This window comes from Ochotona princeps, chromosome 21 (assembly GCF_030435755.1).
Source record: "Ochotona princeps isolate mOchPri1 chromosome 21, mOchPri1.hap1, whole genome shotgun sequence".
In the NCBI taxonomy this organism is placed as follows: Eukaryota; Metazoa; Chordata; class Mammalia; order Lagomorpha; family Ochotonidae; genus Ochotona; species Ochotona princeps.
Window position 1 is genome coordinate 24209386 of NC_080852.1, and position 27096 is coordinate 24236481.

General features: G+C 48.8%; 1 protein-coding gene across 1 annotated transcript in view; it reads left to right on the forward strand.

The window, feature by feature from the left end:
• The first annotated feature begins 216 nt into the window (after positions 1–216).
• RFT1 (RFT1 homolog) overlaps positions 217–27096 on the forward strand; it is a 32030-nt gene continuing 5150 nt past the window's right edge. The window contains exons 1-10 of the mRNA XM_004581543.2: positions 217–370; positions 5569–5654; positions 7535–7651; positions 9318–9507; positions 10015–10116; positions 15694–15831; positions 20252–20330; positions 22020–22070; positions 23299–23429; positions 25467–25611. Coding sequence (XP_004581600.2) covers positions 308–370; positions 5569–5654; positions 7535–7651; positions 9318–9507; positions 10015–10116; positions 15694–15831; positions 20252–20330; positions 22020–22070; positions 23299–23429; positions 25467–25611 — 1102 coding nt within the window. The 5' untranslated portion in view covers positions 217–307. The remainder of the gene's footprint in view (positions 371–5568; positions 5655–7534; positions 7652–9317; positions 9508–10014; positions 10117–15693; positions 15832–20251; positions 20331–22019; positions 22071–23298; positions 23430–25466; positions 25612–27096) is intronic.

A 27096-nucleotide genomic window follows, 5' to 3' on the forward strand; every position in this document is an offset into this window, starting at 1 on the left:
AAGTTAAGTGTCTCTTGGTCTGTGAGCTCAGAGAAGGAGATTTAGCCACTTGAACAGCATCTCTTAACATTGGTTTCAATATTCAACATATTTGGGCCACTGAGAAACAAAACAAGTGAGAAAGAACACCGTGCGGCGCAGGCGCACTGACTGACACGGTCCCTTTTACAGGGCCGAAACGTTCGTGCCCCGCCCCCGGGTCTCAAGTTCACCAATCCGGAAGCGAGCCGCTCCGTGACGCCCTCTTCTCGCGACGAAGTTGGGTGTCGGCGGAGTTTCCCGGTGCCTGAGCCGGGGCGCCGGGGCTATGGGCAGTGAGGAGGTGCTGGGCCAAGCGGCCCGGCTGGCCTCTTCCGGTCTCCTCCTGCAGGTACACGCTGCCCGGCCGGCCCACCGTTCACGGCGGGCGAGGTTCGCGGGGAGGAGACCCGGGGCCGCCTTGAGATCCCATCTTGGGGCTGACCCCGCCGTGGAGAGGGGCTTTGTGGGAGATGGGGGTGGATGTGGGGGGCGCCCAAGCCCGGATTTGGGGACCTGCAGCCAAGCCGCTTTGCTACTGGGCGTCCTATTTCCCGCAGGGCAGCAGGAAGGGATCAGGGGGCGAGAGAGGGGTGACATTTCGTGCTGGAAAATCTGGTGTTTTTAAGGTAAAGTGTTCATTTGCTGTGGGTCCCACCCCTGGACTTCAGAACTCTGTGACTCCGGTTGAGGTTGGAGGGACACTTTCCCACGGCCAAGGACACAGACGGACGTGTGCCCAGGCAGGCCTGAGTGGGAACTTACATTCTTGCCTGTATGACTGCACCTGCAGGCCCTTCCCGCTCTTCCTGGAGCATATATGGTGGTGGTCATAGCAGTTCATCAGCTTGTGGCCAGGACTGACTGGAGCCATCCGTTAAATGTGCTTGCTAGAGTTCTTGGCTGTTAGTGTACGCTTCACACAACGTCAGCTATGTCTTCTCTCACCCTCCTGACTTTGATGTTTGTTACTGTCAGATAGGGTACAGGCCTGTTTCAAACAAGTCCACCCTCTCCCTCTCCTTTCCCCTGGGGACCCGTGTAGATGAGGAGAAAGAGCCACTTCTCAGAATGGCAGTTTCGTCATCTGCCCTGGGAACCCTGATGCAACCTCGCAGTCATTAGGAAGATGAGATGTGGCCACTCCTGTCCGGTGCCTGGCACGTTCCCAGCACTTACTACAGAAGACTGCCTATGGCTTAGTGAGTGTGAGCTATTCTGTACCCAACCTTGTTTACCCAGGTTTTTATAAGATTTTATTTAAAATGCAGAGTGACAGAAAGATCTTCCTTCCATCCCTAAATGCCTGTGACGATGGGGGCAGGGGCTTTCTCTGGATCTCCCACATGAGTGGCAGGGATCCATGCACTTAGGCCATCTGCCACTGCTTTCCCAGGCTCCTTAGCAGCTGGATCGAAAGTGGAGCGGCTGGGACTGGAGCTGGTGCTCTGATCATAGAACAACAGCATTGCAAGTGCTTCTTAACCTGCGGCACCTCGATGGCCACTCCTTCCCATGTTTTTGGTTTTTTTAATTTCAGAACTTTTTGAGTTCAGTGCTTTATGCATTTTTTAAAAAAAATACTTGTTTTATTTTTTAAAAAGATTTTATTTCTTTTTATTGCAAAGTCAGATATACAGGGCCCGGTGGCGTGGCCTAGTAGCTAAAGTACTTGCCTTGACCGCCCCGGGATCCCATATGGGCGCCAGTTCTAATCCTGGCAGCTCCACTTCCCATCCAGCTCCCTGCTTGTGGCCTGGGAAAGCAGGAGAGGATGGCCCAAAGCCTTGGGTCCCTGCACCTGTGTGGGAGACCTGGAGGGGGTTCCTGATTCCTGGCTTCGGACTGGTGCAGCTGCGGCCGTTGCGGCTCACTTGGGGAGTGAATCATCAGACGAAAGATCTTCCTCTCTGTCTCTCCTCCTCTCTGTATATCTGACGTTCTAATAAAAAAAAATAAATAAATCTTTAAAAAAAAAAAAGTCACTCCCCAAGTGACCACAACGGCTGGTGCATGCCGATCCAGAGCCAGGAACCTGGAACCTCTTCTGGAAATCCCACGCGAGTGCAGGGTCCCAATGCATTGGGCCGTCCTCCACTGCTTTCCCAGGCCACAAGCAGGGAGCTGGATGGGGTGTGGAACAGCCGGAATTAGAACCGGCACCCATATGGGATCCTGGCGCACTCAAGGCAAGGACTTTAGTTGTTAGGCCACCGTGCCAGGCTCGATTTGTTTTATTTCTATTGGAAAGTTAGATATACAGAAAAGAAGAGCTTTCGTCCATTGATTCGCTCCCCAAGCAGCCGCAATGGCTGGAGCTGTGCCAATCCAAAGCCAAAAACCTGGAGCTCTGGGTCTCCCATGTGGGTACAGTTTCCCAGGGCTTTGGGCTGTCCTCGGCTGCTTTTCCAAGTCACAAACAGGGAGCTGGATGGGAAGTATGGCCACTGGGATTAGAACCAGCGCCCATATGGGATCCCAGCGCATGTAAGGCAGGTACTTTAACCACTAGGCTGCTGCACCAGGCCCTATGCGCAATGTTGATTGGCTCTGTTAAAAAAAGAGTTGTAGAAGAAAACATGCTGGTGTATGAGTCAGGTGGGTTATTTATTGGCTGTGTGACATTGGGCAACTGGCTTGGTGCTGAATCTGCTCCGCTTTCAATACATTTTGTGGTTGAAGGATCAAATAACCAGACGTGACAATTTTTTTTGTAAAGTCCTTTACAGAATTAAAATAGTGTTATTCTAAGAGCTGCTTTGAGGAGCAGCTTCTGGGTGATGTGACTTTCAATAGCTAAAACCTTTATTTAAACCATTTAGGAGGGCCTGAGACATTGTTTCTCAGTGATAACTTTGAAGGTAACATAATTGTGTGTGGGTTTTTTTTTTTTTTCAAGACTTTTCTTGTTTATTTGAAAGGCAGAGAGAGATAGGTCTTTCATTCCCAGTTCACTCCATAAATTAGGTCATAACAGTTAGATCTGGGCCAGGCCCAACCCAGGGGCCTGGAATTGCAACCTCGTCTCTCGTGTGTGTGGCATGGCCCACCTGTGCCCTGGTCTCTCGTGTGTGTGGCATGGCCCACCTGCACCCTTATCTCTTGTGTGTGTGGCATGGCCCACCTGCACCCCGGTCTCGTGTGTGGCATGGCCCACCTGTGCCCTGGTCTCATGTGTTGGCATGGCCCACCTGTGCCCTGGTCTCTCGTGTGTGGCATGGCCCACCTGCATCCTGGTCTCATGTGTGTGGCATGGCCCACCTGCACCCTGATCTCTTGTGTGTGGCATGGCCCACCTGCACCCTGGTCTCTCGTGTGTGGTGTGACCCACATGATTGGGTCATTTCCCACTGCTTTCCCAGAGGCATCAGCAGGGAGCCAGATCAGAAGCTGAGTAGCTGATAGTCAAACCAGCATGCTGCTACAGGATGCTGACATCATGAATCACGGATCCATCTATTGCACCATAACTCCTGCCCCTGTGGATCTGGTTTTCAAAAAGTAGCTGTAATGTTTCAGTTTGTGGAGTGTTTTGATTTAGTGTTTCACAAATTACAATGTAACTACTTAGAGTAACTTTGCAGTTAACATTTTATTCTGCAACAGTTAGAGGGTTTTCTTAACTCTGGAGTTGCCTTTCATCTGTATGTATTTTTCAAAATACTTTAACCTCTGTAATCTCATTGAATGCTTGTGATTAATTCTATGAGATAGAAAGCCTTATTTGTCAAAGGAGGAAATTGAGGCTTATGACAACAAGAAAAGGCTGGGTCTAAAGGCCTGGCTTGATGGCTTAGTGGCTAAATCCTTACCTTGCAAGCACCAGGGTCCCTTATGAGTACTGGTTTATGTCCCATCCAGCTCCCTGCTTGTGGCCTGGGAAGTAGTTGAGGATGGCCCAATGCCTTGGGTCTCTGCATCCACGTAGGGGACCCGGATGAGGCTCCTGATTCCTGGCTTCGGACTGGTGCAGCTCTGGCCGTTGTGGCCACTTGGGGAGTGAATAAACAGATGGAAGATCTTTTTCTGTCTCTCCTCTGTGTAAATCTGATTTTCTTTTTCAATAAAAAAAATACATCTTAAAAAAAAGATTGGTCTAAAAGGTCAGGGGTGAGTGGGGACTCGAGAGTGCTTTCTCCTGTAAGGACTGTGAGTTGGTTTCAGGTCACCAGTGAACAAAATCTGGTGTGTATGTGTGTATACCTGTGTGTCTTTAAAGAAAAGCTATAGAGTTTTCATCAGTTTCTCCAAAGATCACCTTTAACCCCATAAAGATTGACATGGTGGGGGGTTGGTTCTGTGTCATTGTGGGTTACGCCTCCACCTGCAGCACCGGAATCCCAAATGGGCTTCAAATCCTGGCTGCTCCACTCCCAATCCGGCTGCTTGCTAATGAGCTGGGAAAGCAAGATTGCCTACAAGCTTGGGCCCCTGCACATATATGGGAAACCAGGAAGAAGTTCCTAGCTTCTTGCTCCTGACTTTAGCCTGGCCCAGCTCTGGCCATTGTATTCATTTGGAGAGTAAGCCAGCAGATGATGCTCTAACTGCCTTTCAGATAAGCAAAATGTTTAAAAGAAGAATAAATTGGTTTTGTTTGTTTGTTTGTTTAAAGGGCGACATGCTCTGCCTTGGCTTTGGAGACTTTACTGCTCTGAGCCACTTCTGGAATAGCGTCACTTTGCTCTCTGGACATTGTGTTTTCCCAGCGCTTCTCAGACTGCCACAGTTCATTGTTGCACTTTGCAGCTCTCGGCTGGTAGCCCTCAATGCATTTGCCACAGGAAGTGTACATTGCAGCTGGGCTATAACCAAGAATCACTATGGGGCGTGGGGTCGTGCTCTGCCCAGCAGCCTCTTTCATTGAAGCTGTCTTATGTCTCTTCGTCTCATGGGAGGAATTCTTTGCTTCAGTGGCTTTCTTGAACTGACAGGTTTGGGAGACTCACATTGTCCCTTTCAAAAGCAGTAACTGGACCCTCTTTCTCTCCACCCTCCCATTTCACCTTATCATTGTTATTTGAAAAGTATGTCAACTTTATTCTGGAGAGAGGAGAGGGTTGCCTAGAATATTTCCTGTTTCCTAATCAAGAAAACCCGAGTTCAGGAAGATGAAGTGTCCTTCTTGGATTGTCTCGATAGTACCAGGCAGAAAACCGTGACTGCCAGCGAGGCTTTTCAGTCCCCCACTCGCAAAGTGGTTGCCATTTCCAAACAGGCCAGGTCTGGGTTGCAGGCTGGAATTTAAGAATTCGCTTACTGGTTCCTCCGGTGTTTCATGCCAAAGTGCTAGACACTGATTGGATCTGTGGGGGCTTTCCCCTGTCCTTGGGTAAATCAGGGAAACTTCAGAGCACCTTCCTGGGTTCTTGGGTTGCTGCACAGGCGTGCTGAGACCCCGGGGAATGACACTGCAGAACACATGAGCACCTTGGGACAGAGTGTCTGGGCCAAGCTGCAGGGTGCTGTCACGTCGTGTTAGGGGATGCTGCCATCTCATCCTCGTTGTTCCCAATACAACTGACTTCTGTATGTTTTTCCCTCCCATAGGTGTTGTTCCGGCTGATCACCTTTGTCTTGAATGCCTTTATTCTTCGTTTTCTATCCAAGGAAATTATTGGCATTGTCAATGTAAGGTGAGGGAGGCTGCCCCCAACCCACCCCTGGGCCCCAGCCAGAGCTCACATCCTTAGCCCAGTTGTCTTCTGTCTGTATACCATGTGTCTCCCTGAAGTTTAGAAGCCTGAACCTCTCCCAGATGCGGAATGTTTTGATAGTGAGCTGAGGAGGAGTGTGCAGGGGAGGGAGGATGAGCAGGTGGCAGTGCCTTTGGCCAACCCATGGAACTTTTTCCATCAGCAGCCTCCAGATGCACCTTTCTCTGCCAGCTCTTAGAGTGCGGGAGAAGAGTGGGAGTAGCTGCCTGCACACCCAGTTTCAGGTACCAGCCTGCATTCCTGCTGTGCTGACAGCAGAAAGCAGGAATTGTGCCGGTCGTGAGGACGTGCAGCTTGATTGCAGGGCCGGGGCTGCCACCTTCCTCCTCGCCTCAGTGATGTTCTTGTGAGGATGCAGTGCCTGGGACGGGGAGCTCAGTCTTTGTCATCTGTTCCTGGAGGCCCACGGGTAGCTGCCCGGCTTTGTCTTTGAGACACAGCCGATTTCTCCTCCTTCCCTGTTTGCTGCTCAGGGACACCCACACATAGTTTATATTCACAAAAGACACAAAAGTGTATGAAATGATGTGAGGACTTGGAATAGCTCTGCTTTGGGATGTGTCTTAACATCCTGATAAACAAGACAGTATGTTCTAGACAGCGTTTCATGCCTGCTGCTTACCTAGCGCATGCCCTTGGCTTTGTTCTCAGAACTGGGTGGCAGTTCTAGGACTGTGATGGACAAAGGAATTATTTGGGGAATGTGGCACAAATAGAGCTGAGGAGGGACCCAGGAACCTGCAGTCTTACAAGATCCATGGTGACTTTGAAGCCAGAGCCACACTTTGAGCATGTTACTTGTAACAAAATTATTTCCATTTGTTTGAAAGACTTAAACAGAGATGGAGGGAAAGAGAGCTCCCATGTATTGGTTCGCTCACCAAATGTCGGCAGCAACTGGAGTTGGGCCAGGCTGAAACCAGAAACCAAAAACTCAGTCCCTCCCACGTGGCAGGGACCCAACTGCATGAGCTACACTGCTGTCTCCCAAGGTGCACATTATCAGAAAATTGGAATTGGAAGTGAAGCCAGGGCTTCAACCCTCCAAGCAGCACCTTATCTGCTCTGCCTAATATCTATCCTAGAAATGCTATTGCAAGAGCAAGAAGGACGCAGATCCTCCCCAGGCAGCCTCTCCAGGTGGACGGGTCCCTGCTTTGACAGCCTTGATGTGGCCGTGCCCTGCTAAAGGGCACAGTGTTGAACAGAGGCACAACTTCCAGACCTCCCTGGAGACTTCACCCTGGGCCATCCTTGCTGTGGTTTCATGAAGCTCCTGCACCCTAAGGGGCAGCTCCTAAGGAGGGACCCAGGCCAGCCTTGCCGATCTGGTTCTACAACAGTTTGTGTAATGGCTGCTAGCCTGGCCAAAACCTCTACTCAGTACAGCCCTGGCTTCTCTTGCAGGCTCTGTCAGGTCTCTATTCTCAGAGTGACTGAGAAGTGCCCTTGCTGGTTGGTGTTGTCTTTTTTTTTTTTTTTTTTTTTCTCTGTTTTGGTCAGAACTTCACCTCTGCCCTTAGCCACACAGCCTGTGCATACCCGCCGTGTGGTCTCTACCCCAGAGGTCCCTTCCTGCAGGCATATACTCAAGAATCCTTTGCTTCTTTTATTTGTGTGAATCGTACTGGTGCAGTGGTCCTAGAGGAGCTTACCACCCTCCACTTCACCTCCAGTGTGTTGTGAGCAAGCCCTTTTCTTCTTGTTGCTGGAAAAATTCCAGAAAGTCTCCATTGGGGTTGGGGGAGCAGGGGAATACCAAAAACTGGAGACCCTAGCAATCTGCTTCTCCTTTGCAGGCTAACACTGCTTTACTCAACCATCCTCTTTCTGGCCAGAGAGGCCTTCCGCAGAGCATGTCTGAGCGGAGGTGCCCAGCGGGACTGGAGCCAGACTCTCAACCTCCTGTGGCTAACGTGAGTTACACTCTGTCATGGGACGAGGTTCCGGAAAGCAGGTGCAGTGAATGTCGTCACAAAGCAGCAGCAGCAGCCGCCTAGTGCTGAGTCAGCCTTGTAGTGGCCCTCCAGGGGCCAGGTGTGTCTGAGGTTCAGGAGCCGCAAGGAGGTGCCAGGCCTGATTTCCAGCTCCGACCCTTCGCAGGTTTTTTCTGCTGTTCCGAGTCAGCGCCCTGGGCCCTACTCAGCCTCTGTCGCTGCTTGAATTCCTGATCTTTTTGCCCTCTGTTATGTTCTGAGCCTTTCATAACCATGTGATCCTAGTTGCTTTTAAATTTCCTGAATGTTTTTGTTTATGTGAGAGGCAAAGAGAGAGAGAGAGGGGAGCTGCCCTCCACTGGTTCATTTTCCAAATGCCCCCAATAAGTAGTTCTCAGCCAGGTCGAAGCTGCAAACCAAGAACCCATTCCAGGTGTCCCCTGAGGATGGCAGGGACTCAACTACTTAGGCCATCACCTGCTGCCTCCCACTGGAATTGGGAGCAGAGCTAGGATGCACACCAGGGTTCCAGGATGGACTGTGGATGTCCCAGTTGGCATCTTCACCTCTTGGCCAAGTGCCCATCCTCATGAAAGCTTTTTAGGGGATTCATTACATTGTTCTTCAATGTTGTGAAGCAATTTCAGTTCAGAGCCTTTTAGAATATTCTTGAAGACCAAATGCATCAGCTGAGAAGTATAATGGCTTTTCAGCAGCTGGGTGCAGGCAGGCAGGGCTAGTGATTGAAGCTGTTTCCTGATGCTGCCCTCTTGTAACTCCTGAGTGCCTTCCGGACATGACTGTCATGAGGTCTGGTAGGCATTCATCTTGTTAGAGGAATGACTGTTCACTGCTCAACCATGAAAAGTACTCCAGCAGTACATGTGCAAAATGATAGTGTGTACTGGACTGTCGGTCATTTGGAGTATAGGAACCCGGCTGTATGCAGTCGGCCAGTCAGATCCCAAGCACAGGTAACAGGCATTTTGTTTCTGGGAATGTTGTTTATCAAGTCAGTCTAAACCAGCGGATAACAGCATGGACTTTGGGAGCTGACATTGTGGCATGGCAGGCTAAGCCTCCTCCTGCGATGCTGGCATCACGTATGGGCTTGGGTTTGAGTACCAACTGCTTCACTTCTGATTTAGCTCCCTGCTAATGTGCTTGGGAAATCAGCAGAAGATAGTCTAAGAGCTTAGGCTCCTACACCTACGTGGGAGACCCAGGAGAAGCTCCAGGCTTGTAGTTTCATCTTAGCCTAGCCCTGGAAATTGCGGCCATTTGAACTAGCAAACGCAAGATCTGTCTCTGTCTCTCTGTATCTCCTCTCTCTGTAACTGTGTCTTTCAAATAATAAATAAAAGATTAATGTAATATTTAAAAATTGAATGCGGACTTTGGAGTTGGATACTAGGACTGGGTCCAGCTCTGTCTTTAAGCTTTTTGTGACCTTGCCCAGTTGATCCTGTGCCTGTCCACCTCTGTTTCCTCATCCTTTATGACAGAAGATCACAGAGGAGTGTGACTGGGGTCAAGGGGATGTAGCTAGGGTGTTGACGGATGCTCACTGTTTTTGTTCAGTGTTTTGATAATCACTTTGTTTTGCAATTTAGTGTATTAAACATCATTCTTTCCCCTCTTTCAGAGTCCCCCTGGGTGTGTTTTGGTCCTTGTTCCTGGGCTGGGTCTGGCTGCGTTTGCTTGAAGTACCCGACCCTGATGCCGTCCCCCATTATGGAACTGGAGTGATGCTGTTTGCTCTCTCGGCAGTGGTGGAGCTTCTGGGAGAGCCCTTCTGGGTGTTGGCCCAAGCACATATGTTTGTTAAGCTCAAGGTCAGCATCCCTGCTACTGTGAATGGGAATCGCAAAGGAAAAGGGCAAGTGTGATATTGAGAAAATGCTTTTAAAGAAGATGATTTTTCCAGACTTGCATCTAAGTAGTTGTTCGGAAGTAGGGAGCATGATCAATTAAGTTCATTCACTTGGGATTTGCCAGATGGGCCAAGCCACAGTTGACCTCTGCTGTACCATCAGCAGCAAACAGGTCTGTAGGTAAGCAATTGAGGCGCTTAGATCAGCATTGAGGGTGACTGTAAAGGACTTCAGATTTTTCTAATGATTTCATACACACACGCATACGAGAGAGAGAGAGAGAGAGCGCAAGTGAGCATATGCGAAAACCCTTGGAAATAGCCTCCTGTGAGCCACGAGTCTAGCACTCCATGCACGTGGGCTCAGGCACGTGCCCTGCCCTCACCGCCAGGAGAAACACTGCCCTTGATTTTGTTGTGACTTTGTGTTCTGGTGTGTGTGAAGTGCACCTTCCCTGTGTGTTTGCAGGTGCTGGCGGAGAGCCTATCCGTGATCCTCAAGAGTGTTCTGACAGCTTGTCTCGTGCTGTGGTTGCCACACTGGGGGCTGCACATTTTCTCTCTGGCCCAGGTAAGAAGCATGGCTTTGACCTTGGTTATTGAACCTACGTTTTCTCCATCTGTCTTCTAATTCCTGGCCTTGCGTGGCTTATGTTCACGCGAGTCACATACATGGGGAAGGCTGTATGTGTGTCACTGCATCATCTCTGGCTGCCCTGACCCTCCTGCCCTACACTTTTGCCACTGGTGTCCACATGGACCTGCAGGGAGTCATGCCCTCCACCCACAAACATCAGGAACTCCTCTTACACATTCTGAGGGCAGCCCATCACCTAAGCCATCCGACATGATAGTCTGATGCTCTCATGGGTCGGGAAAAAAAGCCCTAGATGAGGGAGAGGTAGGAATTGAACTGCTTATATAATATTTTTTTCTCTGGATTTCAATCAGTTGTTTGCAGAATAGGGAACAAAACCTTTGCCAAGCCTGTGTCAAAGTTAGATTGAAATCTCACATAATTTATAGGATATGAATCAAGTCATGGCAGGCACATTTTCAGTGTTTAACAATTTTGGCTTCATTCCACTTATTATATTTTTTTAAAGATTTATTTGGAAGGTAGAGTCAGAAAAGGAGAGACAGAGAGACACCTTCCATTGGTGTCTTCCACATGGGTACAGCTGCCCAAGGATCTGAGCCACCCTCCACTCTGTCCCAAGCCAAAAGCAAGGAGGTGGATTGGAAGTGGACTCCAACAAGCAACTGTATGGAATGTGTTGTTTGTGGTGGCTCAGTCCATTATGCCACAAAGCCAGTTCCCTGGCATTTGTTTTAAACTTTTATTTGTTTGAAAGGCAGGGAAACAGAGCCTGTTCTTCCATCTTATGGGTCATCGCCTAAATGCCTTGAGCAAGTAGGGCCTCACAGGCTGAAGTCAAGAGCCAGAAACTCCATCTAGGTCTGCCACACTGTGGCAGGGACTTGAGCCATCACTTCTTGCCTCCAGTGTGCATTGAAAGGAAGCTGGAATCAGGCAGAACTGGGCTTGACAAACTCAGTCGCTTCAGATGGGGATAACGTTGTCATAGATGATACCCTTTTTGAAATCTTGTTTTGAGTGTTGTGGCGTGGTGTGTCAGCCCCTTGTGGGCTGCCCAGTGCTGTAATCAGAGCGCTGGTTTGTTTGAGCTACACAGCTTCAGCTGTAGCTGCTGGGGAATAATGCAGCTGGGAGGACAGAATTTGGATTTCTGCCACCCACTAGGGACATGGATGGTGTGTGTGTGTGTGTTTTAAGATTTAAAAATTTATTTGAAAGATTTACATAGAAAGTAGAGAGATCTTCCATCCACTGGAGCAGCCAGGGCTCCAACCAGTGCCCATATTGGGATGCTGGCACCACAGGTGGAGGCTTAACTTACTGTGCCATAGCATTGCCCACCCCACTTTTTTTTTTTTTAAACAGAAAGGCAAATATACAGAGAGAAGGAGATACACAGAGAAAGATCTTTCGTTCACTGGTTTACTCCCCAAGTGGCCACAGTGGCTGGAGCTGAGCTATTCCAAAGCCAGGAGCCAGGAGCTTCTTCTGGGTCTCCCAAGTGGGTGCAGGGTCCCAAGGCTTTGGGCCGTCTTCGATTGTATTCCCAGGCAACTAGCAGGGAGCTGTATGGGAAATGGAACAGATAGGACTAGAATTGGCACCCATATGGGATCCTGGCACATGCAAGGCAAGGACTTTAGCCACTAGGCTATCACACTGGACCTGGCCCTTTTGGTTTTAACTCATGCTTTTAACTTTTTCCCCATAGTCCTTTTTAGATTTATTTATTTATTTTGAAAGGCAGAGTTATATAAGGAGAAGAAGAGACAGAGAGATATATCTTTCAGCTACTGCTTCAATGGCCTAAATGGCCACAACAACCAGTACTTAGCTGCTCTGAAGCTGGAAACCAGGAGTGTCTTGAGTTTGTCAAAAGGTTCCAAGGACTTGGGCCATCCTGTGCTGCTTTCCCAGGCTGTAAGCAGAGAGCTGAATCAGAAGTGGGAGCAGTGGGACGTAAACCAGTGCTGTATGCAATGCTGGTACGACAGGGCGGAGGATTAGCCTTATGTACACCACACTGGGAGGGGCCCATTTTATTTATTTGAAAGTGTTACAAAGAAAGAAAGGAAGACAGACAGAGGTTGAGAGATTGAGAGAGAGAGAGAGAAATCTTTCATCTGCTCTTGTACTCTCCAAGTGGCCTCATAGGCTGACTGAGCCATGCCAAGTCAGGAGCCACAAACTTCTGTGTCTCCCATGTGTATGGCAGGAGCCCAGGCATTTGGGCCATTCTCTGCTGCCTTCACAGGTGCATCAGCAGGGAGCTGGATCAGAAGTGGAGCAGCTGGGACTTGGACCAGTACCCATACGATGGCTTGATGTGTTATGCTGGCCCCCAAGTGACACCTTATTCGCTGTGCCAGATGCCTTACGCTAGTTTGTAGTTTTTATTAATGTAGAGGAACATAAATTAAGCATCTTAGTAATGATTTATGTGGAATTCTTTCCCATGTCCTGAGTAAAAATCACAAATATTCTTGTGGAATACAGGGCTGGATTTAGAGATAATAGAACAAGATTGAGGATTGCCTCCTAAAAACAATTTGCAAAGAATTGTGTATTCCAGAGCAACTATCTGTGACAATTTTCCCCCACGTATGACTGAATCTGGAGCCACAGTTCTCATCATTTATTGTTTGATGCACTCTCCCCCACAGGATATGCAGGTCACAGGGATGTGCTGTTGGTTGACTGTTCCTGGATTTCTGATTGTCATAGCTCTCACCTGGGATGTGTCACAGGTCATAGTACAGCACAGCCAGTTCTTCATTTGTTAACTTCCTTCTTATAAGACGTCTGCGAGTTGCTCTGTAGGACCTCTCTGTGAGTGTCTGGGTGAGAGCTGTATGAGCCAGCAACACCTCATCACAGCAGATGAGCCCCACCCAGGACACTGGGCTTTTTGTTTGGTCGCCCCCTTAAACTGGCCCCTTGTCACATGGCATCATGTGTCAGCTAAAAAGGCCTCTCCAGAGGTTATAGAGAACAATTACAAGTCACCAATAAAAAGACAAGCCACCAGTGAAAAAGTGGGCAAAGGTCTTAATGGACATTTCCAAACAAGATAAACAAATTAATGGGCAAGGTGTGTCTCCCTCTCTCCTTTCAAGAGGCATCCCACCTCTTGAGGGAGGTGGGATGGGAGGTGCTTTCTGCTTCCCTCTTTCCATGTTCTGCTGGTCACTTAGCAAATACAACTTCTCTGACTGCAAAACAAACAAGTAAAAAAAAGTAATGGGCAAGTAAGCCCATGAAAAGATAGCATCATTAGTCATTGGGAAAATGCAAACCTAAGCCACAACACGATACTTCTTTATACCAGTTGTGTTTAAATAAATTGGAATATAGCAAGTGTTGATGAGTATGTGGAGAAATTAGGAATCCCCCCCACTTTAAAACATTTTTTTAAATAAATTTTGTTTTTTATAATGATTACATGGTGGATCTGGGTGAGAAGGATTGAGGTTTAGAGAAGATTGGGTGGACTCATTGCTTCCAAATTTGCTATTTCTTATTGTTTCTGGAAGCCCCCTACTTTGCAGGTGGGAGTGTCAAATGGTGCAGCAGCTGTGGGAGACAGTATAGCACTTTCTCAAAGCATGAAACAGATACCTTATCCCCCAGCCTGCTCGCTCCTGGTTATATTTAGGGCACTGACAACATGTTTACCCAAAACTTGTATACAAATGTTCATAGCAACACTTTTTTTTAAAAGAGGTGTTTCTCTTTTTCAAAGATTTCATATATTTTTAAATTTTTTATTTATTATTATTTTATGATATAGTTCAATTGGCCTTGGGATTTCCCTTACTTTCACCCCATGTCTCCTCCCCCCCCACTGAGTTCCCTATATTATTACTATAGTAAAGTTCTTCATAAACAGTCATATGTCCAACATTGCAGGCATAGACAATGGTGGAGAGTCTTGCATCCTATTGTCAAGATAGTGAACAGTTTCCTTGGGAATCCATCTTTGATCTGGAAGTAGAAATGCATACTAAAGATTCCCATTTTTTTTTTTTTTTTGTAAAGGCAGAGTTAGAGGAGAGACAGGGAGAGATGTTCCATCTGCTGGTTTACTCCCCAGATGGCTGTAACAGCTGGAGCGGGCTACTCTGAAGCTCAGAGTATCTTCTGGTGCGGGAGCCCAAGCATTTGGGCCATCTTTTACTGCTTTCCCAGGCACATTAGCAGGGAGCTGGGTCAGAAATGGAGCACTCAGTATTCAAAATGACAGCTGTGTCAAATGTCAATGCCACAGACAGCCTAGTACATCGTGACAGCAACCCCTATGGCAACACTATTCACAGTATCCAACAAATAGAAATAGAAACAACCAAAATGTTCATCAATTGATGAATGAATAAACTGTGGTAGATCCTTACAATGGCGTATTGTTAAGCCATAAAAATGAAATGCTGGTTCATGTACTACCAAGTGGGTGAACCTTGAACACAATACATCAAGTGCAAGAAATCAAACATGAAAGGCCACAATCATGTAATTCCATCCACATGTGATGTCCAAGACAGGCAGGTCCACAGAGGGAGCACGGATAAGTGCCCAAGAGTGGGAGAGTGGGCGGGAACTACGTAATGAGGAATTAGATATATGTGATGGCTGCCTAACAGCATGACTGTACTAATAGCTACACTCAATGGCCTGCTTTAAAACAGAACTGTGGACTTTCTGTATGTCATTCTTCCCTCCTCCATACATAAAAAAGTGGTGGGTCACGTAGTTATGATGCTTGAGGCATGAAAGAAGGTGTTTGGTGGATGGGGGTCTGGTCTTCAGACACGGCTGGCAGTGACGGGTAGAGGAGACTCGGCCTGCTCACAGAGGCTCCCCTTTGCTTGCCATGTGTGTTTCACAGGAGCAGCCTGCGTCGTCGGAAGTCCCAGTCCCTCCCGAGTATGTGCTGCTGTTCTCAGGAGGGAGAGACGGGGGACGCGAGCTTGTGGCAAGAGGTTCTTTGGAAGACTCCTCCCCCACCTGCCAACATTACGCTGGCCACTGCTCCTGGCCACGAGCCATTCTTTTGTCCCCAGTGGGTGGAGGCAGGGGTGGGCCTCCTTCCTGTAGTAGCCCTTGCCCTGCCCATGCCCTGGGTGGGAGAGGAGAGAGCCAGGAGCTCAATTCTGCTTTGTAATCACAATGCCACAGGTTTCCGGGGTTTGTGGGACCTGCTCAGCCCTAGATGGCAGTGAGCGGGGACCCCTAGACCTTCAGAGAGTGCTGTTAGGGGTGCAGTGGAAAGGGCCTCATCCTTTGGCCAAAGACAACCCTGACTTTGCTGTGCCTGCTGAGCTAGCTGCCATCTGTCTTGGAAATTGCATTCTGCCTATCCCTAAAAAACTTATGTCCTCCAGGGAAGGAATGTGTTTGGAACACTGTGCCCAATAGAAAACATGGTTAACTGTGACAGTTGTATGCCTCAATTCACCTTTGAGATCACATTTATAGACCTATTTATTTTATTTACACGGATAGAGTCAAGCGGTTTAATCTAACCCCCCCACCCCGGTTTCCTTTCTGCAGCTCTTCTACACTGCTGTCCTGGTGCTCTGCCATGTGGTTTATTTCACAAACTTACTGGGTTCTCCAGGATCCTCCAAGCCGCAGGCTCTTCCTGTCTCTAGAATAACGGATCTGCTGCCCAGCCTTACAAGAGCGGGAGTAAGTGATGCAACTTGTCTCATGTGTTTAATAACATGTGCAGAGAGAAAGGAACTGGAACCAGCAGGTCGTTACAACAGTAACGGTGATTGTCTGGCTTTTATAGCACTCCTTGCCATGCGCCAAACTCACTGAAAGTCGGCACTATTAACATTTTGGACTGGGCGGTTGCTTGCTGCAGGGGCTGTCCCGTGCATGGAGGAGAGGGCAGGGTCAACATCCCTGATCCCTACCTGCCAGATGCCTGTGGTAGCCATTGCCCAGCAAACACCCAGAAGCACCCCAGACACTGCCAGGCATGTCCCTGAGCTTTGGCCACCTGCGCAGGGTGCCAGGCTCTCCATGCCTTCGTCAGGGCTTGCAGTGACCTCAGAGAGGCCAACACTGCCGCTGTGTCTACAGGTGTGGGTGAGGATAGGCTCAGATGCCAGCAGAGCACAGGCTCTGCCTGCTGCACCACTCTGCCTTCTGCTGTGTGCCGACTGTTGACTTCTAGCACAGGCAGCTGAGAGTTCTACAAAACAGGAGTGGTCCCTCCATAGTTTTCTCCATCTAGCTGTCGGCCTGCATTCCAGACGATCCACTCTGCCCTGCAGCCAGGAGGGCTCTTGATGCTGACATGGGGGGAGTGTGGAAGCACTTGCTTTTTCCTTGGTTCTCTGCGTCTGCCCACGTGGCTCTTGTGGGGTCCCTGCTGGCATGCATGGTGCTGGAGTTGCACATGTTGCCTCAGCTCGGGGCCTTTACCACCTGCTCCCTTCTGAGTGTCTCTTCGAGCCTTGTTCCTTGTCGTTTGCAGGATGTGGTACACTTGGTTGTGCTAAGGAATGCACTGGGTTTGCCCTTATTTCTCTTTGAAGCCTGCTTGAGAGGGATAAAATATGTGGGACTTCAGTCCTGGAGTGTACAGACTCCGATTCCTGAGCTTTGCAAGGGAGACTGGGTACAATGTATCCAGGCAGGTTTCTCTCACCTGTTAGGTGAGTGTTCTCCCGGTTCCCTCTTCCCATCAACCTGAGTCAGCATGAACATCTGGGAGACCCCTGGCTTCCCATGTGTGGGTGGAGGTGGCTAGCAGCAGCTCTGCCATCTGCCCACAGAAATTCCTCCTCCTCTGGGTGCGCCCTGATGCCCACAGTACTAGTCCTGGTCAGCCCTGTGCCCCACATACATTTGGAAAAGAGCGTTTAAGCCACCAGTGTAAGCAAAGGGAAGGGGAATGAAGAATCCATCAGGCGTTAGGTCCTGTCACAGCTTGTCTCCTCTTTATCTGTCAGGTGGGAAGAACATAGGACCCTCTCTGCTGAGGTTTTTTGGAATGCCCTGTACATGGGGCATGTAAGATGCTTCACCCTGCAGCCTGGCACTGGCGGGTGTGCCATGTGCCTGAGTGACAGCTGATGTCTTCACCACCGTCGCCCTGCTGCCCTGAGAGTAGATATGGCTCCTCTGGACCTGCTGGCAAGGCAGATGCTCTGACTGCCAGGACCGAAGCCCTGTCCCTGCTGCTGCCGCTGCCAGGCCTGAGGCTCTGTGGGCCTCACACACACAGGGAAGGTGACTGGTGGATAGGGAGGCAACAGGGATGGAGCTGAAGCCTCCAGGGCTGTCTACGGGGCTCAGGACCTCCCTCCCTCAAGTGAGATTGCTGCGCTCTGCTTGGAGAGCATGCTCGGGCCAGGCCCTGCTCCTGTCACTCTCCGCGGGTCCCTGCCCTCTGTCCTCCTGGTAGCCATTAGATGAGAACTGAGAGGTTCAGAGGAGTTAAGTGTGGAAGCCAAACTCACCCAGCTCATGGTGGATCCATTTCCCTGTAAACTTCATCTCTGTCCTTCCAGAAGAAGTCGGCTTTTGGCCCTTGGTAGTTATTGATTTATTCAAAGATTGGCAAGTTTCAGGTAGAACAACTCATTATTCAAGTTGATTATTTAAAAAGCGAGAGAGGAAGTGAGGCAAATGTGAATGCAGTGTGTGCCTTGGCAGCATGCCCAAACTGAGCCCCAAAGCAGCTTCCTGCCCTGGGGCTCCTTCGTTCAAAACCGGTCTGACAAGGACATTCAGAATCCATCCACCCAAATTATGTGATTCCCTTCCTGTTCTTACAGAATTCCATGTTGTTTAAATATATTTATCGAGCCTTATGATAAATGAGTGATTCCTCAAATAATGGCTATTCTTATGGGCTGGCTTTTTTTATATAGATATACTTCTTTTTTTTTTTTAAAAGATTTATTTGTTTTTATTGCAAAGTCAGATATACAGAGAGGAGGAGAGACAGAGAGGAAGCTCTTCCGTCCAATGATTCACTCCCCAAGTGAGCCGCAACGGGCCGGTGCGCGCCGATTTGAAGCTGGGAACCAGGAACCTCTTCCGGGTCTCCCACGCGGGCGCAGGGTCCCAATGCACTGGGACGTCCTCGACTGCTTTCCCAGGCCACAAGCAGGGAGCTGGATGGGAAGTGGAGCTGCCGGGATTAGAACCGGCGCCCATATGGGATCCTGGCGCGTTCAAGGCGAGGACTTTAGCCGCTAGGCCACGGCGCCGGGCCCAGTATAGATATATTTCTAAGTGATTTGAGAAGTCTGGTAATGTTTAAGTAAAATTGAGATGTTTAAAGCTGTAAGCTTGTATTAAGCTTTATCAAACAATCGGCGCGGGTGCTCTGAGGAAGGTCCCCTGCTCTAGCACCTGCACTGTGATGGGGACACAGGGTGGGTAATTGGCTCGCAGCATAGCCTATGTGTCGAGAGCTGTCAAGGCAGAAGCACGGGGGACAGACAAATGACTGACATCTAGGAGCGTCAAGGCAGGCTTCATGGAGGAAGCTGCTTTTGAGCTGGTTCTGGACACATGGGTGAGCAGAGGTGAAATATGTGTGGTGGTAGCTGCGGGAAGGAAGAGAAAGTGCCTGTTGAGATTGGAATGCTGGAGTGATTGGGGGGCTTGTGTTGGCTTCACAGTTGGGAAGGAAGAACCAACAGAAGGTATATGGAGGCTGAGATGGGAGGTAAGCCTGGCAGGCGATGGTGGCCTCCCTGCCACGGAGTTCAGCCTCAACTAATGGGGGCAGAAGGTCCTTTGGGAAGGCTACGGAATAGTGCTGGAGGTGAAGGGCTGTGCCTTGTTCGCTCTGACCATATCCTCCCACCAGCCCTGTGATGCAGGACCTCTCATCCCATTTAACAGATGGGAAAACCAAGATTTGGCAGAGCTAAGTATCCTGCTCATGGTCTAGTAAGTCAAGGAGCTCCCTTTGAGACCTGGCCTAGTGTGAGAAGGTAGGCTGAACAAAAAGTTGAAAGCAGAATAGCTCCATGAGCAGTGGTGGCACAGTGAGGACAGTGGGAGGGCGGGCAGGGATGGAAGACCGGGCACAGCTGGAGCATGTGGGAGAGAGTGTTGTGTGTGGTGGTGGAGCTGACAAGGTCAGGGGACAGGACTGTGGCCCCGGCTCCCCTGTGTGTGGGGGAAGGCTGCAGCTGACTGGGGCTCCCTGGGAAGTTGAAGAGTGACTCAGACTGAAATGCAGTGGCCACACAACTTCCCTGGGGTCACCTCTTGCTGTCCCAGACGCAGCTGCTCCATGTAGACAGTGAGGCTGTGGGATGCCTGGTGGGGTGGAGGTTTGAAGATTCCTAGCTGTTCAGATCAGCTCAGCAGCAGCTCTGTGGCCCATGCCGAGTGATGGATCTGTGCAGAACATGGCTCTGAACCAGGTGGTGAACATCCTACTTCCTTTGGGAGTCCCCGTCTCTGCCTGGACTTCCTGCTCTGTGCCCAGAGGTGGTGAGCAGGGTGGCCATCCCCCCTGAGCCACAGACCACCAAAATGGAAGCCTGTGCGAGGGCAGAACCTCCGGGAAGAGCTTTCCTAGTGTCCATGGTGCCCAAACAGTGATTCCATTCTCCCCCTGGGGATGATGTACCAAGCTCATTATCTTCCCCAGCCTGCTTCCTGCCTACCAGGGCTTCACTCCAGACAGCTGCACTTACTTTGGAAAAAGCACAAGTGCTGCTGGGCCTACCGTTTAGAGCCACGGTGGCAGGGAGGCTGGGTGAGGAGGTGCTGTTCTATCTTCCTGAAGCTGACGGTGCCCTCTAGTGGTGATGGCTGGTACTCTCTGCTGTGGTGTCAGCTCTGTATGGTCAGGGTGTAGTGTGGGCCAGGGGGAGGGGTCTCCACGCAAGCGTATTTTGAACAAGCCCATACAGGTCTGTGTCCACATTGAGTGACAATTTTTTCCCCCAGTTTTCTTTGTTGGATGCTTCTTGGTGCTTAGCATTAACTGGGGAATTGGGGAGGTAGGGGAGAAAATTCACACTGAGGTTTAGGAATCAGAATGAGTTAGCCTGGCCTGCAGCACTGTGTTCTCAGTCCGGAAATGCTTGGAATCTTGTGTTTGTTTTGTTTTCTCTTCCAGGCTTCTGTGAACTGGAAAGAGGCAAAACTGACTTGGAGTTTTTTCAAACAGTCCTTCTTGAAACAGATCTTGACGGAAGGTAGGTGAGACATTCCCCTAACAGCCAGGAGACCTCAACAGAAGCCAGGTTCTCACAGGACTGCCATTACCTGGATCCCGCCACCTGCCTACAACTGGGCACAAGGACCACAGAAATGGAGGTTTTCTTACTTAGTATTGTTCATGTTTTTTTTTTAAAGATTTATTTATTTTTATTGCAAAGTCAGATATACAGAGAGGAATATCTTCCGTCCAATGATTCACTCCCCAGGTGACTGCAATGACTGGTGCTACACCGATCCGAAGCCAGAAGTCAGGAGCTTCTTCCAGGTCTCCCATGCGGGTGCAGGGTCCCAAGGCCCGGGCCGTCCTCGACTACTTTCCCAGGCCACAAGCAGGGAGCTGGATGGGAAGTGGAGCTGCTGGGATTAGAACTGGCACTCATATGGGATCCCGGGGTGTTCAAGGCGAGGACTATAGCCACTAGGCCACCATGCCAGGCCCATGGTTTGTTTTTAAATAAGGAGAGCGAAAGCAACATTTATTTAGTTTTATGCTTTTAGTAAATTGAGTCTCTCTGCAAGAAAGAGATTTTATTTTCGGTTTTAAAGACTTGTTTATTTTTCTTGGAAAGGCGGGTTTACAGAGAAACCCTCAGGAAACACTTTTCCACCTCAAGAAACGCTTCCTGTTGAGTCTGTGCATATAGTGATGGACAGTTCAGCTCACAGATTATTTATATTCAGATTATCTAACCTTCCTTAAAACTTGGGACGATCATTTTCACTATCAATATTTTAGTAAACTCCCTGTAGTACTACTCTAATTTCTTATGCTGATTTTGTTCTTATTATTTTAATATATATATATGTATATATACATATATACTCATATATATATATGTTTTATTTGAAAGGCGGATTAACAGAGAAAAAGAGAGAGAGAGAGGATCTTCCAGCTACTGGTTTACTCTCCAAATGGCCAATGAGCTGATCCCAAGTTAGGAGTCAAGAGCTCCTCCATGTCTCTCATGTGGTTGCAGGGTCCCAAGTTCTTGAGCCATCCTCTACTGCCTTCCCAGGCTGTAAGCATAGAGCTTAATTGGAAGTGAAGCAGTCAGCGCATGAACCAGCAGGCAGAGGATTAGTCAAATGTGCCACCATGCTGGGCCTTTCCCCTCCACCCCCCATTATCATTTTGAGATTATTTGAAATCACCTTTAGGAGAGGAATCACATCTTTAACTATCTAATTTTTTTCCTTTGAGAGTATTTGTCAAAGGGAAAATTTGTGTTTTTTTGTTTGTTTTTTGTTCAACTTTAAGACTTATTTATTTTTATTGGAAAGTCAGATTAACAGAGAGGAGAAACAGAAAGCTCCTCCATCCGTTGCCAGCCACTGAATCACTCCCCAAGTAGCCACAATGGCTGGAGCTGAGCCTAGCCAAAGCCGGGAGCCAGGAGCTGCTTCTGGGTCTCCTACGCGGGTACAGGGTCCCAAGGCTTTGGGCTATGCTCTGCTGCTTTTCCAGGGTACAAACAGGGAGCTGGATGCTAAGTGGAGCATCTCGGGGCATGAACTTGTTTCGCATATGGGATCCTGGAACTTGCAAGGCGAGAATTTAGCCATTGAGCCATCACGTTGGGCCCAATGGGAAAATTTGATAGGTGATGAAATGAGAAATTAACTGTTTATTGGAAATGCTAATTATTTTATTTTTCCATTTATAGGTGAGCGATATGTGATGACATTTTTGAATGTATTAAATTTTGGCGATCAGGGTAAGATGTTTTAGTCATAAATGGATGCCATTAATAGATGGTTCCTATTACTGTTTTTCTGTAGCTTAGAATGTTTTATGACTAACAAACTTGTAAATGAATATTATAATAATAAATGGATCCTGATGCAAATTACAGGTCTTTTTAAATATATACAGTGTGCTGCCCAGGCCTGTTACAGGTCTATGTTCTTAATCTTTATTCTGGGTTGTTGCCCTCACATAGGTAAGAATTCACAGCAGGAGCAGGTTTACTTAAAGAGAGGTGAACATTCATTGAAGCCTGAGTGGGGCTTCCCTATAGAGGGATCCCCATCACAAGTGAGACAGAGTTGCCTGGGACGGAGGAGGAGGAGGCCCAAGCTCCCTGCAATTGCTCCAGAGCACAGGAAGGGCTCTTCCCATATTGTCAGTCTCTTTCATGAGAGACTTGGTGCCCCAATTGAATTAGCAACACGGTGGAGTCTGGATGGAGTTTAGTATGCATAAGGGTTTCTGAGATTTCCAGGAATTTAACTTCTGTGTGGCCATGATAACATCTCCTTCCTGTTGCCGCGTGCAGCACGGGTGTATCCTGGAAAGGTAGACATATTAGCTTGACAAGGAAGGAGCTAGAGTTACAGTCCAGGCAGAAATCCCAGCTCACCTGTCCCTGTCTAATCCCCTGCCTGACTTCCCCTTCCCCCATCATCTCTAATGAGATCTGGATGGCAAGTTTTAGACCCCCTGCCCTCTGCCTTGTTGCTGCAGTCTAGTCCTGAGGGGTGGGGAGTCCAGGGAGAGGAGAAAAGGATGCCTACCACCACAGTCACCAGGGTCGCCTGTGTGTGTGTGTGTGTGTGTGTTGGGGGGGGGGCTACATAGGCATTTCTCCATTTTTTCATATTTATTTTTAGTGTAATCTCAACAGAAATGTTAATAGAAAAAAATTTGAATTAATGATTTTAACTTTAAAATGGTGGTAATAGGAGCGTTTGTATCTTGACTGTGTTATCAGTAACTCAGTAATGATATTGTACCATGGTGTTGTAAGATCTGACTATTCAGCAAAACTGGGTAGAATGCATGGGATCTCTCTATTACTATTTCATAAAGCTACACATGAATTTGTAGTTAAGATTTCAGGGAAGTTTACTTAAAACATTTGGATAATAATTTGATGGTGCCATAAAAATTTAAATAGAAGCACCAGCACATATATGATTGTTGTTTGTCTTTTTGCTTTGTAGGTGTCTATGATATAGTGAATAATCTTGGCTCCCTTGTGGCCAGATTAATTTTCCAGCCTATAGAAGAGAGTTTTTATATATTCTTTGCTAAGGTGCTGGAGCGAGAAAAGGATGCTGCTCGTCAGAAACAGGTAGTCTTAGTTCTTGTATCACCATTCCTCACATGAATGCTCCCTCTCACTGTGGACAACTCTGAGTCTGCTGAGGTTGGTTTTTCTGTCACATTCACAATGCTGGTAGAACCCAGAGCTCATTTCTTTCATCTTCCTCCCATCCATGGCTGCCCCTTTTATCTTATCCTTTTGTCTTTATGACCTTATTCTTCAAAATATTTTACTTATTTATTTGTTTGAAAGACAGAATTATAGAGAGATAAAGAGAAAGCAGAGAGAGAGAGAGAGATCCCTTCTGCTGGTTCATTGCCCAAAGAGCTACAGTGGCTGGAGCTGATCTGAATGCGGGAGCCAGGAGTTTCTGAATCTCCCACATGGATACAGGGACCCAAGCACCTGGGCCATCCTCTGCTGCTTTCCCAAGTCATTTTTAGCAGGGAGCTAGATCAAAAGTGGAGCAGCTGGGGCTCAAACCAGCTCCCAAATGGGATGCTTCATCACAGGTGGTGGCTTTACCTGTTATGCCACAGCGTTGGCGTGTGGGACTCAAGTTCTTCAGCCGTCACTGGTGTCCCCTAGGATGCATGTTAAGCAGGAAGCTAGAGTCAGGAGCCAGGATTAGAAATGGAGCCCAGATACTGTCATATGGGATTCAGGTGTCCCAGCTAGCATCTCAACAGGCAGGCCAAACTCCTCTTCACTTGGCCTGGGAATAAAGCTGCTTTTCTCATCCTCCGATGCTCAAGAATCAAAGATCACTAAGCCTGGAGCAAGGCTAGCCTAGAGCACGGGGAGGGAAGAATGGCATTGGGTTTCACTCCCCACACCAGTTGTTTAACCTTTCTGCAGACATGACATTCCCTACGCTCCAGCAGGGTGATTGACCTTGTGGTTGATCAGTGCTCAACTCCTGCTCCTGTCTCCAGCTTCCTGCCGGTGATCTGAAAGACAATGGTGATGGCTCAAGACATTGCGTCTGCTACCTCTGTGGGAGGCCTGGGTTGAGTTCCTGGCTCCTGACCCTGGCCTGGCCACCTTCTCTTTCTTGCTCTCTGCAATTTTCTTTTAAAAAGGAAAAATGTTTTGTTGTTTTTACGAGAATAAATATCAAGGCCAACACAATGGCTCAGCTGGCTAATCTTCCACCTCCAAGAGCCAGCAACCTATATGGATACTGGTCTGTGTCCTGGCTATTCCAATTCTCCTCCATCTCCCAGCTTATGGCCTGAGAAAGCAGAGGATGGCCCGAAGCCTTGGGACCCTGCACCCTCATGGGAAATCCAGATAAGGCTCCTGGCCTCAGGTCTGCTCAACTCCACCTGTTGCAGCCATTTGGGGAATGAACCAGATGGATGATCTTTTCTCTCTGTCTGTAGATCTACCTTTCTAATGAAAATAAATAGATCAGGCCCGGCGGCGTGGCCTGGCGGCTAAAGTCCTCGCCTTGAAGCCCCGGGATCCCATATGGGCGCCGGTTCTAATCCCAGCGGCTCCACTTCCCATCCAGCTCCCTGCTTGTGGCCTGGGAAAGCAGTTGAGGACGGCCCAATGCATTGGGACCCTGCAGCCGCATGGGAGACCCGGAGGAGGTTCCAGGTTCCCGGCTTCGGATCGGCACAGAACGGCGCGAACCGGCCCGTTGCGGCTCACTTGGGGAGTGAATCGTAGGATGGAGGATCTTCCTCTCTGTCTCTCCTCCTCTGTGTATATCTGGCTGTAATAAAATGAATAAAATCTTAAAAAAAAAAAGAAAAGAAAAGAAATAGATCAAAAAAATAATAATAAATAAATTTGAGGAGGCAAAATGAGAATTTCTAAGTAATGTTTAAAATAATGTATCCTAAATGAATTGAAAGCTAAGCCCCTCCCTCACCTCCTAAGGAGCTGCATGATCTTCTTTCCTGCAATTATTAGTTGTCATTGAATGAAACACAGGATTTGGAAGAGCACTGATGCCCCAGCCCCAGCTGGAAGCATGGGCAGTGGCTGGAGGAAGGCCAGATGTGAAAGTTTCCCAGCCTGGGATTCATCCACTTCCTTCCTTCCCCACCCCAGGAGGATATCGCTGTGGCTGCTGCAGTCTTGGAGTCGCTGCTCAAACTGGCTCTGCTGACTGGCCTGACCATCACAGTTTTTGGCTTTGCCTATTCCCAGCTGGCTCTGGACATCTACGGCAGCAGCATGCTCAGCTCAGGATCCGGTGCGTGTGCGACTTTTGTCGGGCTTTGTTCTAATTTCTGAGCAGAAATGGGAGAGTAATGAACTTCCAGAACTTGGGCATGCACACTTGACATCTGTGTCAGTGTTGGGAAAGTTGTGTAGTAGCTGGGGCTGTTCCGTCTCCTTGGACTTCAGGTGCATGAGCAGGGTGCGCTCTGGGGCTTTGGTGCCCAGCAGCAGGTTCCCCGGTCCCACTTGGAGCAGTCGCTGCTGGGTGTCCTTCCTGGTGGAGTGTGTGAGAGTCCTGGAGGATGGCCCAGAGCCATTGTCAGTGAATGAAACTGACCTCAGCAAAGAGAGAGATCTGTTTAATCCAGCGACCTGTGGTTCTCAGAAGAGTAAAAGTGACTCACTTTGCCATAGCAGATGCCCAAGCCACTGAGACTGACTGTGCTTGCTAGGCCTTGGGGGGCTTTCCCTGCTTCAACATCTGACAGGCTGAAGACTGGTAGTTCATTTCCAGTGTTTGATGAAGGTTTTTGTTTTTGTTTTTCAGTCTTGCTTTATTTGTATGTAAGGCAAAGTGACAGAGAAACAGGGAAAGATGGAGATCTTGCATCTGTTGGTTTACTTCTCATATGGCCACAAGAGCCAGCTGTGGGCCATTCCGGTCTCCTGTGCAGTCGTCAGGGGCCAAAGAACTTCAGGCCTCCTTTGCTGCCCCCCAGCTGGGTTGGCAGGAACCTGGATCAGAAGTGGAGCAGCCAGCACTCAAACTGGCATTCCAGTATGGAATGCTGGCATCACAGGAGGCAGCTTACCACACTGTGCCACATCACTGGCACCAACAGAGATGATTTTAATTCCTCATGAGAGAGAGAAAGAGAGAGAGAGATTGTTCATCTCCTGGTTATCCCCCGGATAGCCACACAGCCTGCGCTGGGCCAGAATGAAGCCAGGAGTCCACAGCTGCTTCTGGGTCTTCCATATGGATATAGGGGTTGCAAGAACTTGGATCATCTTCCACTGCTTTCCCAGACACATTAGCAGGAAGCTGGATTGAAAGTAGAGCATCCAGCCCTTGCACTGCCACCCATATGAAATACCAGGATCACAGGTGGTGGCTTTATCTGCCCCCACAACTCTACCCATGTGTTTTTAACTTTTAAAACTTACATGTTTATGTGAAGGGCTACGTATCAGATGAGAGAGAGAGAGAGAGAGAGAGAGAGAGAGAGAGAAAGAAAGAGAATGATGTGGGGGGGAGGGAGAGAGAGGGAGAGAGAGAGAGATGTTCCAACTGCTGGTTCATTTCCCAAATGGCTGCAACAGCCAGACTTGAGTCAGACTGAAACCAGGATCCAGGAGCCCCTTCCAGCTCTCCCACATGAGTGGCAGGGACCCAAGAACTCAGGACATCACAGCTTCCTTGCCGGGTGCAAGAACAGGGTGTGGATTGGAAACAGTACCTGCCGCAGGGGCCAGCACTTCAGTGTGGAGTATCAGTATCACAAGCCGTGACTTG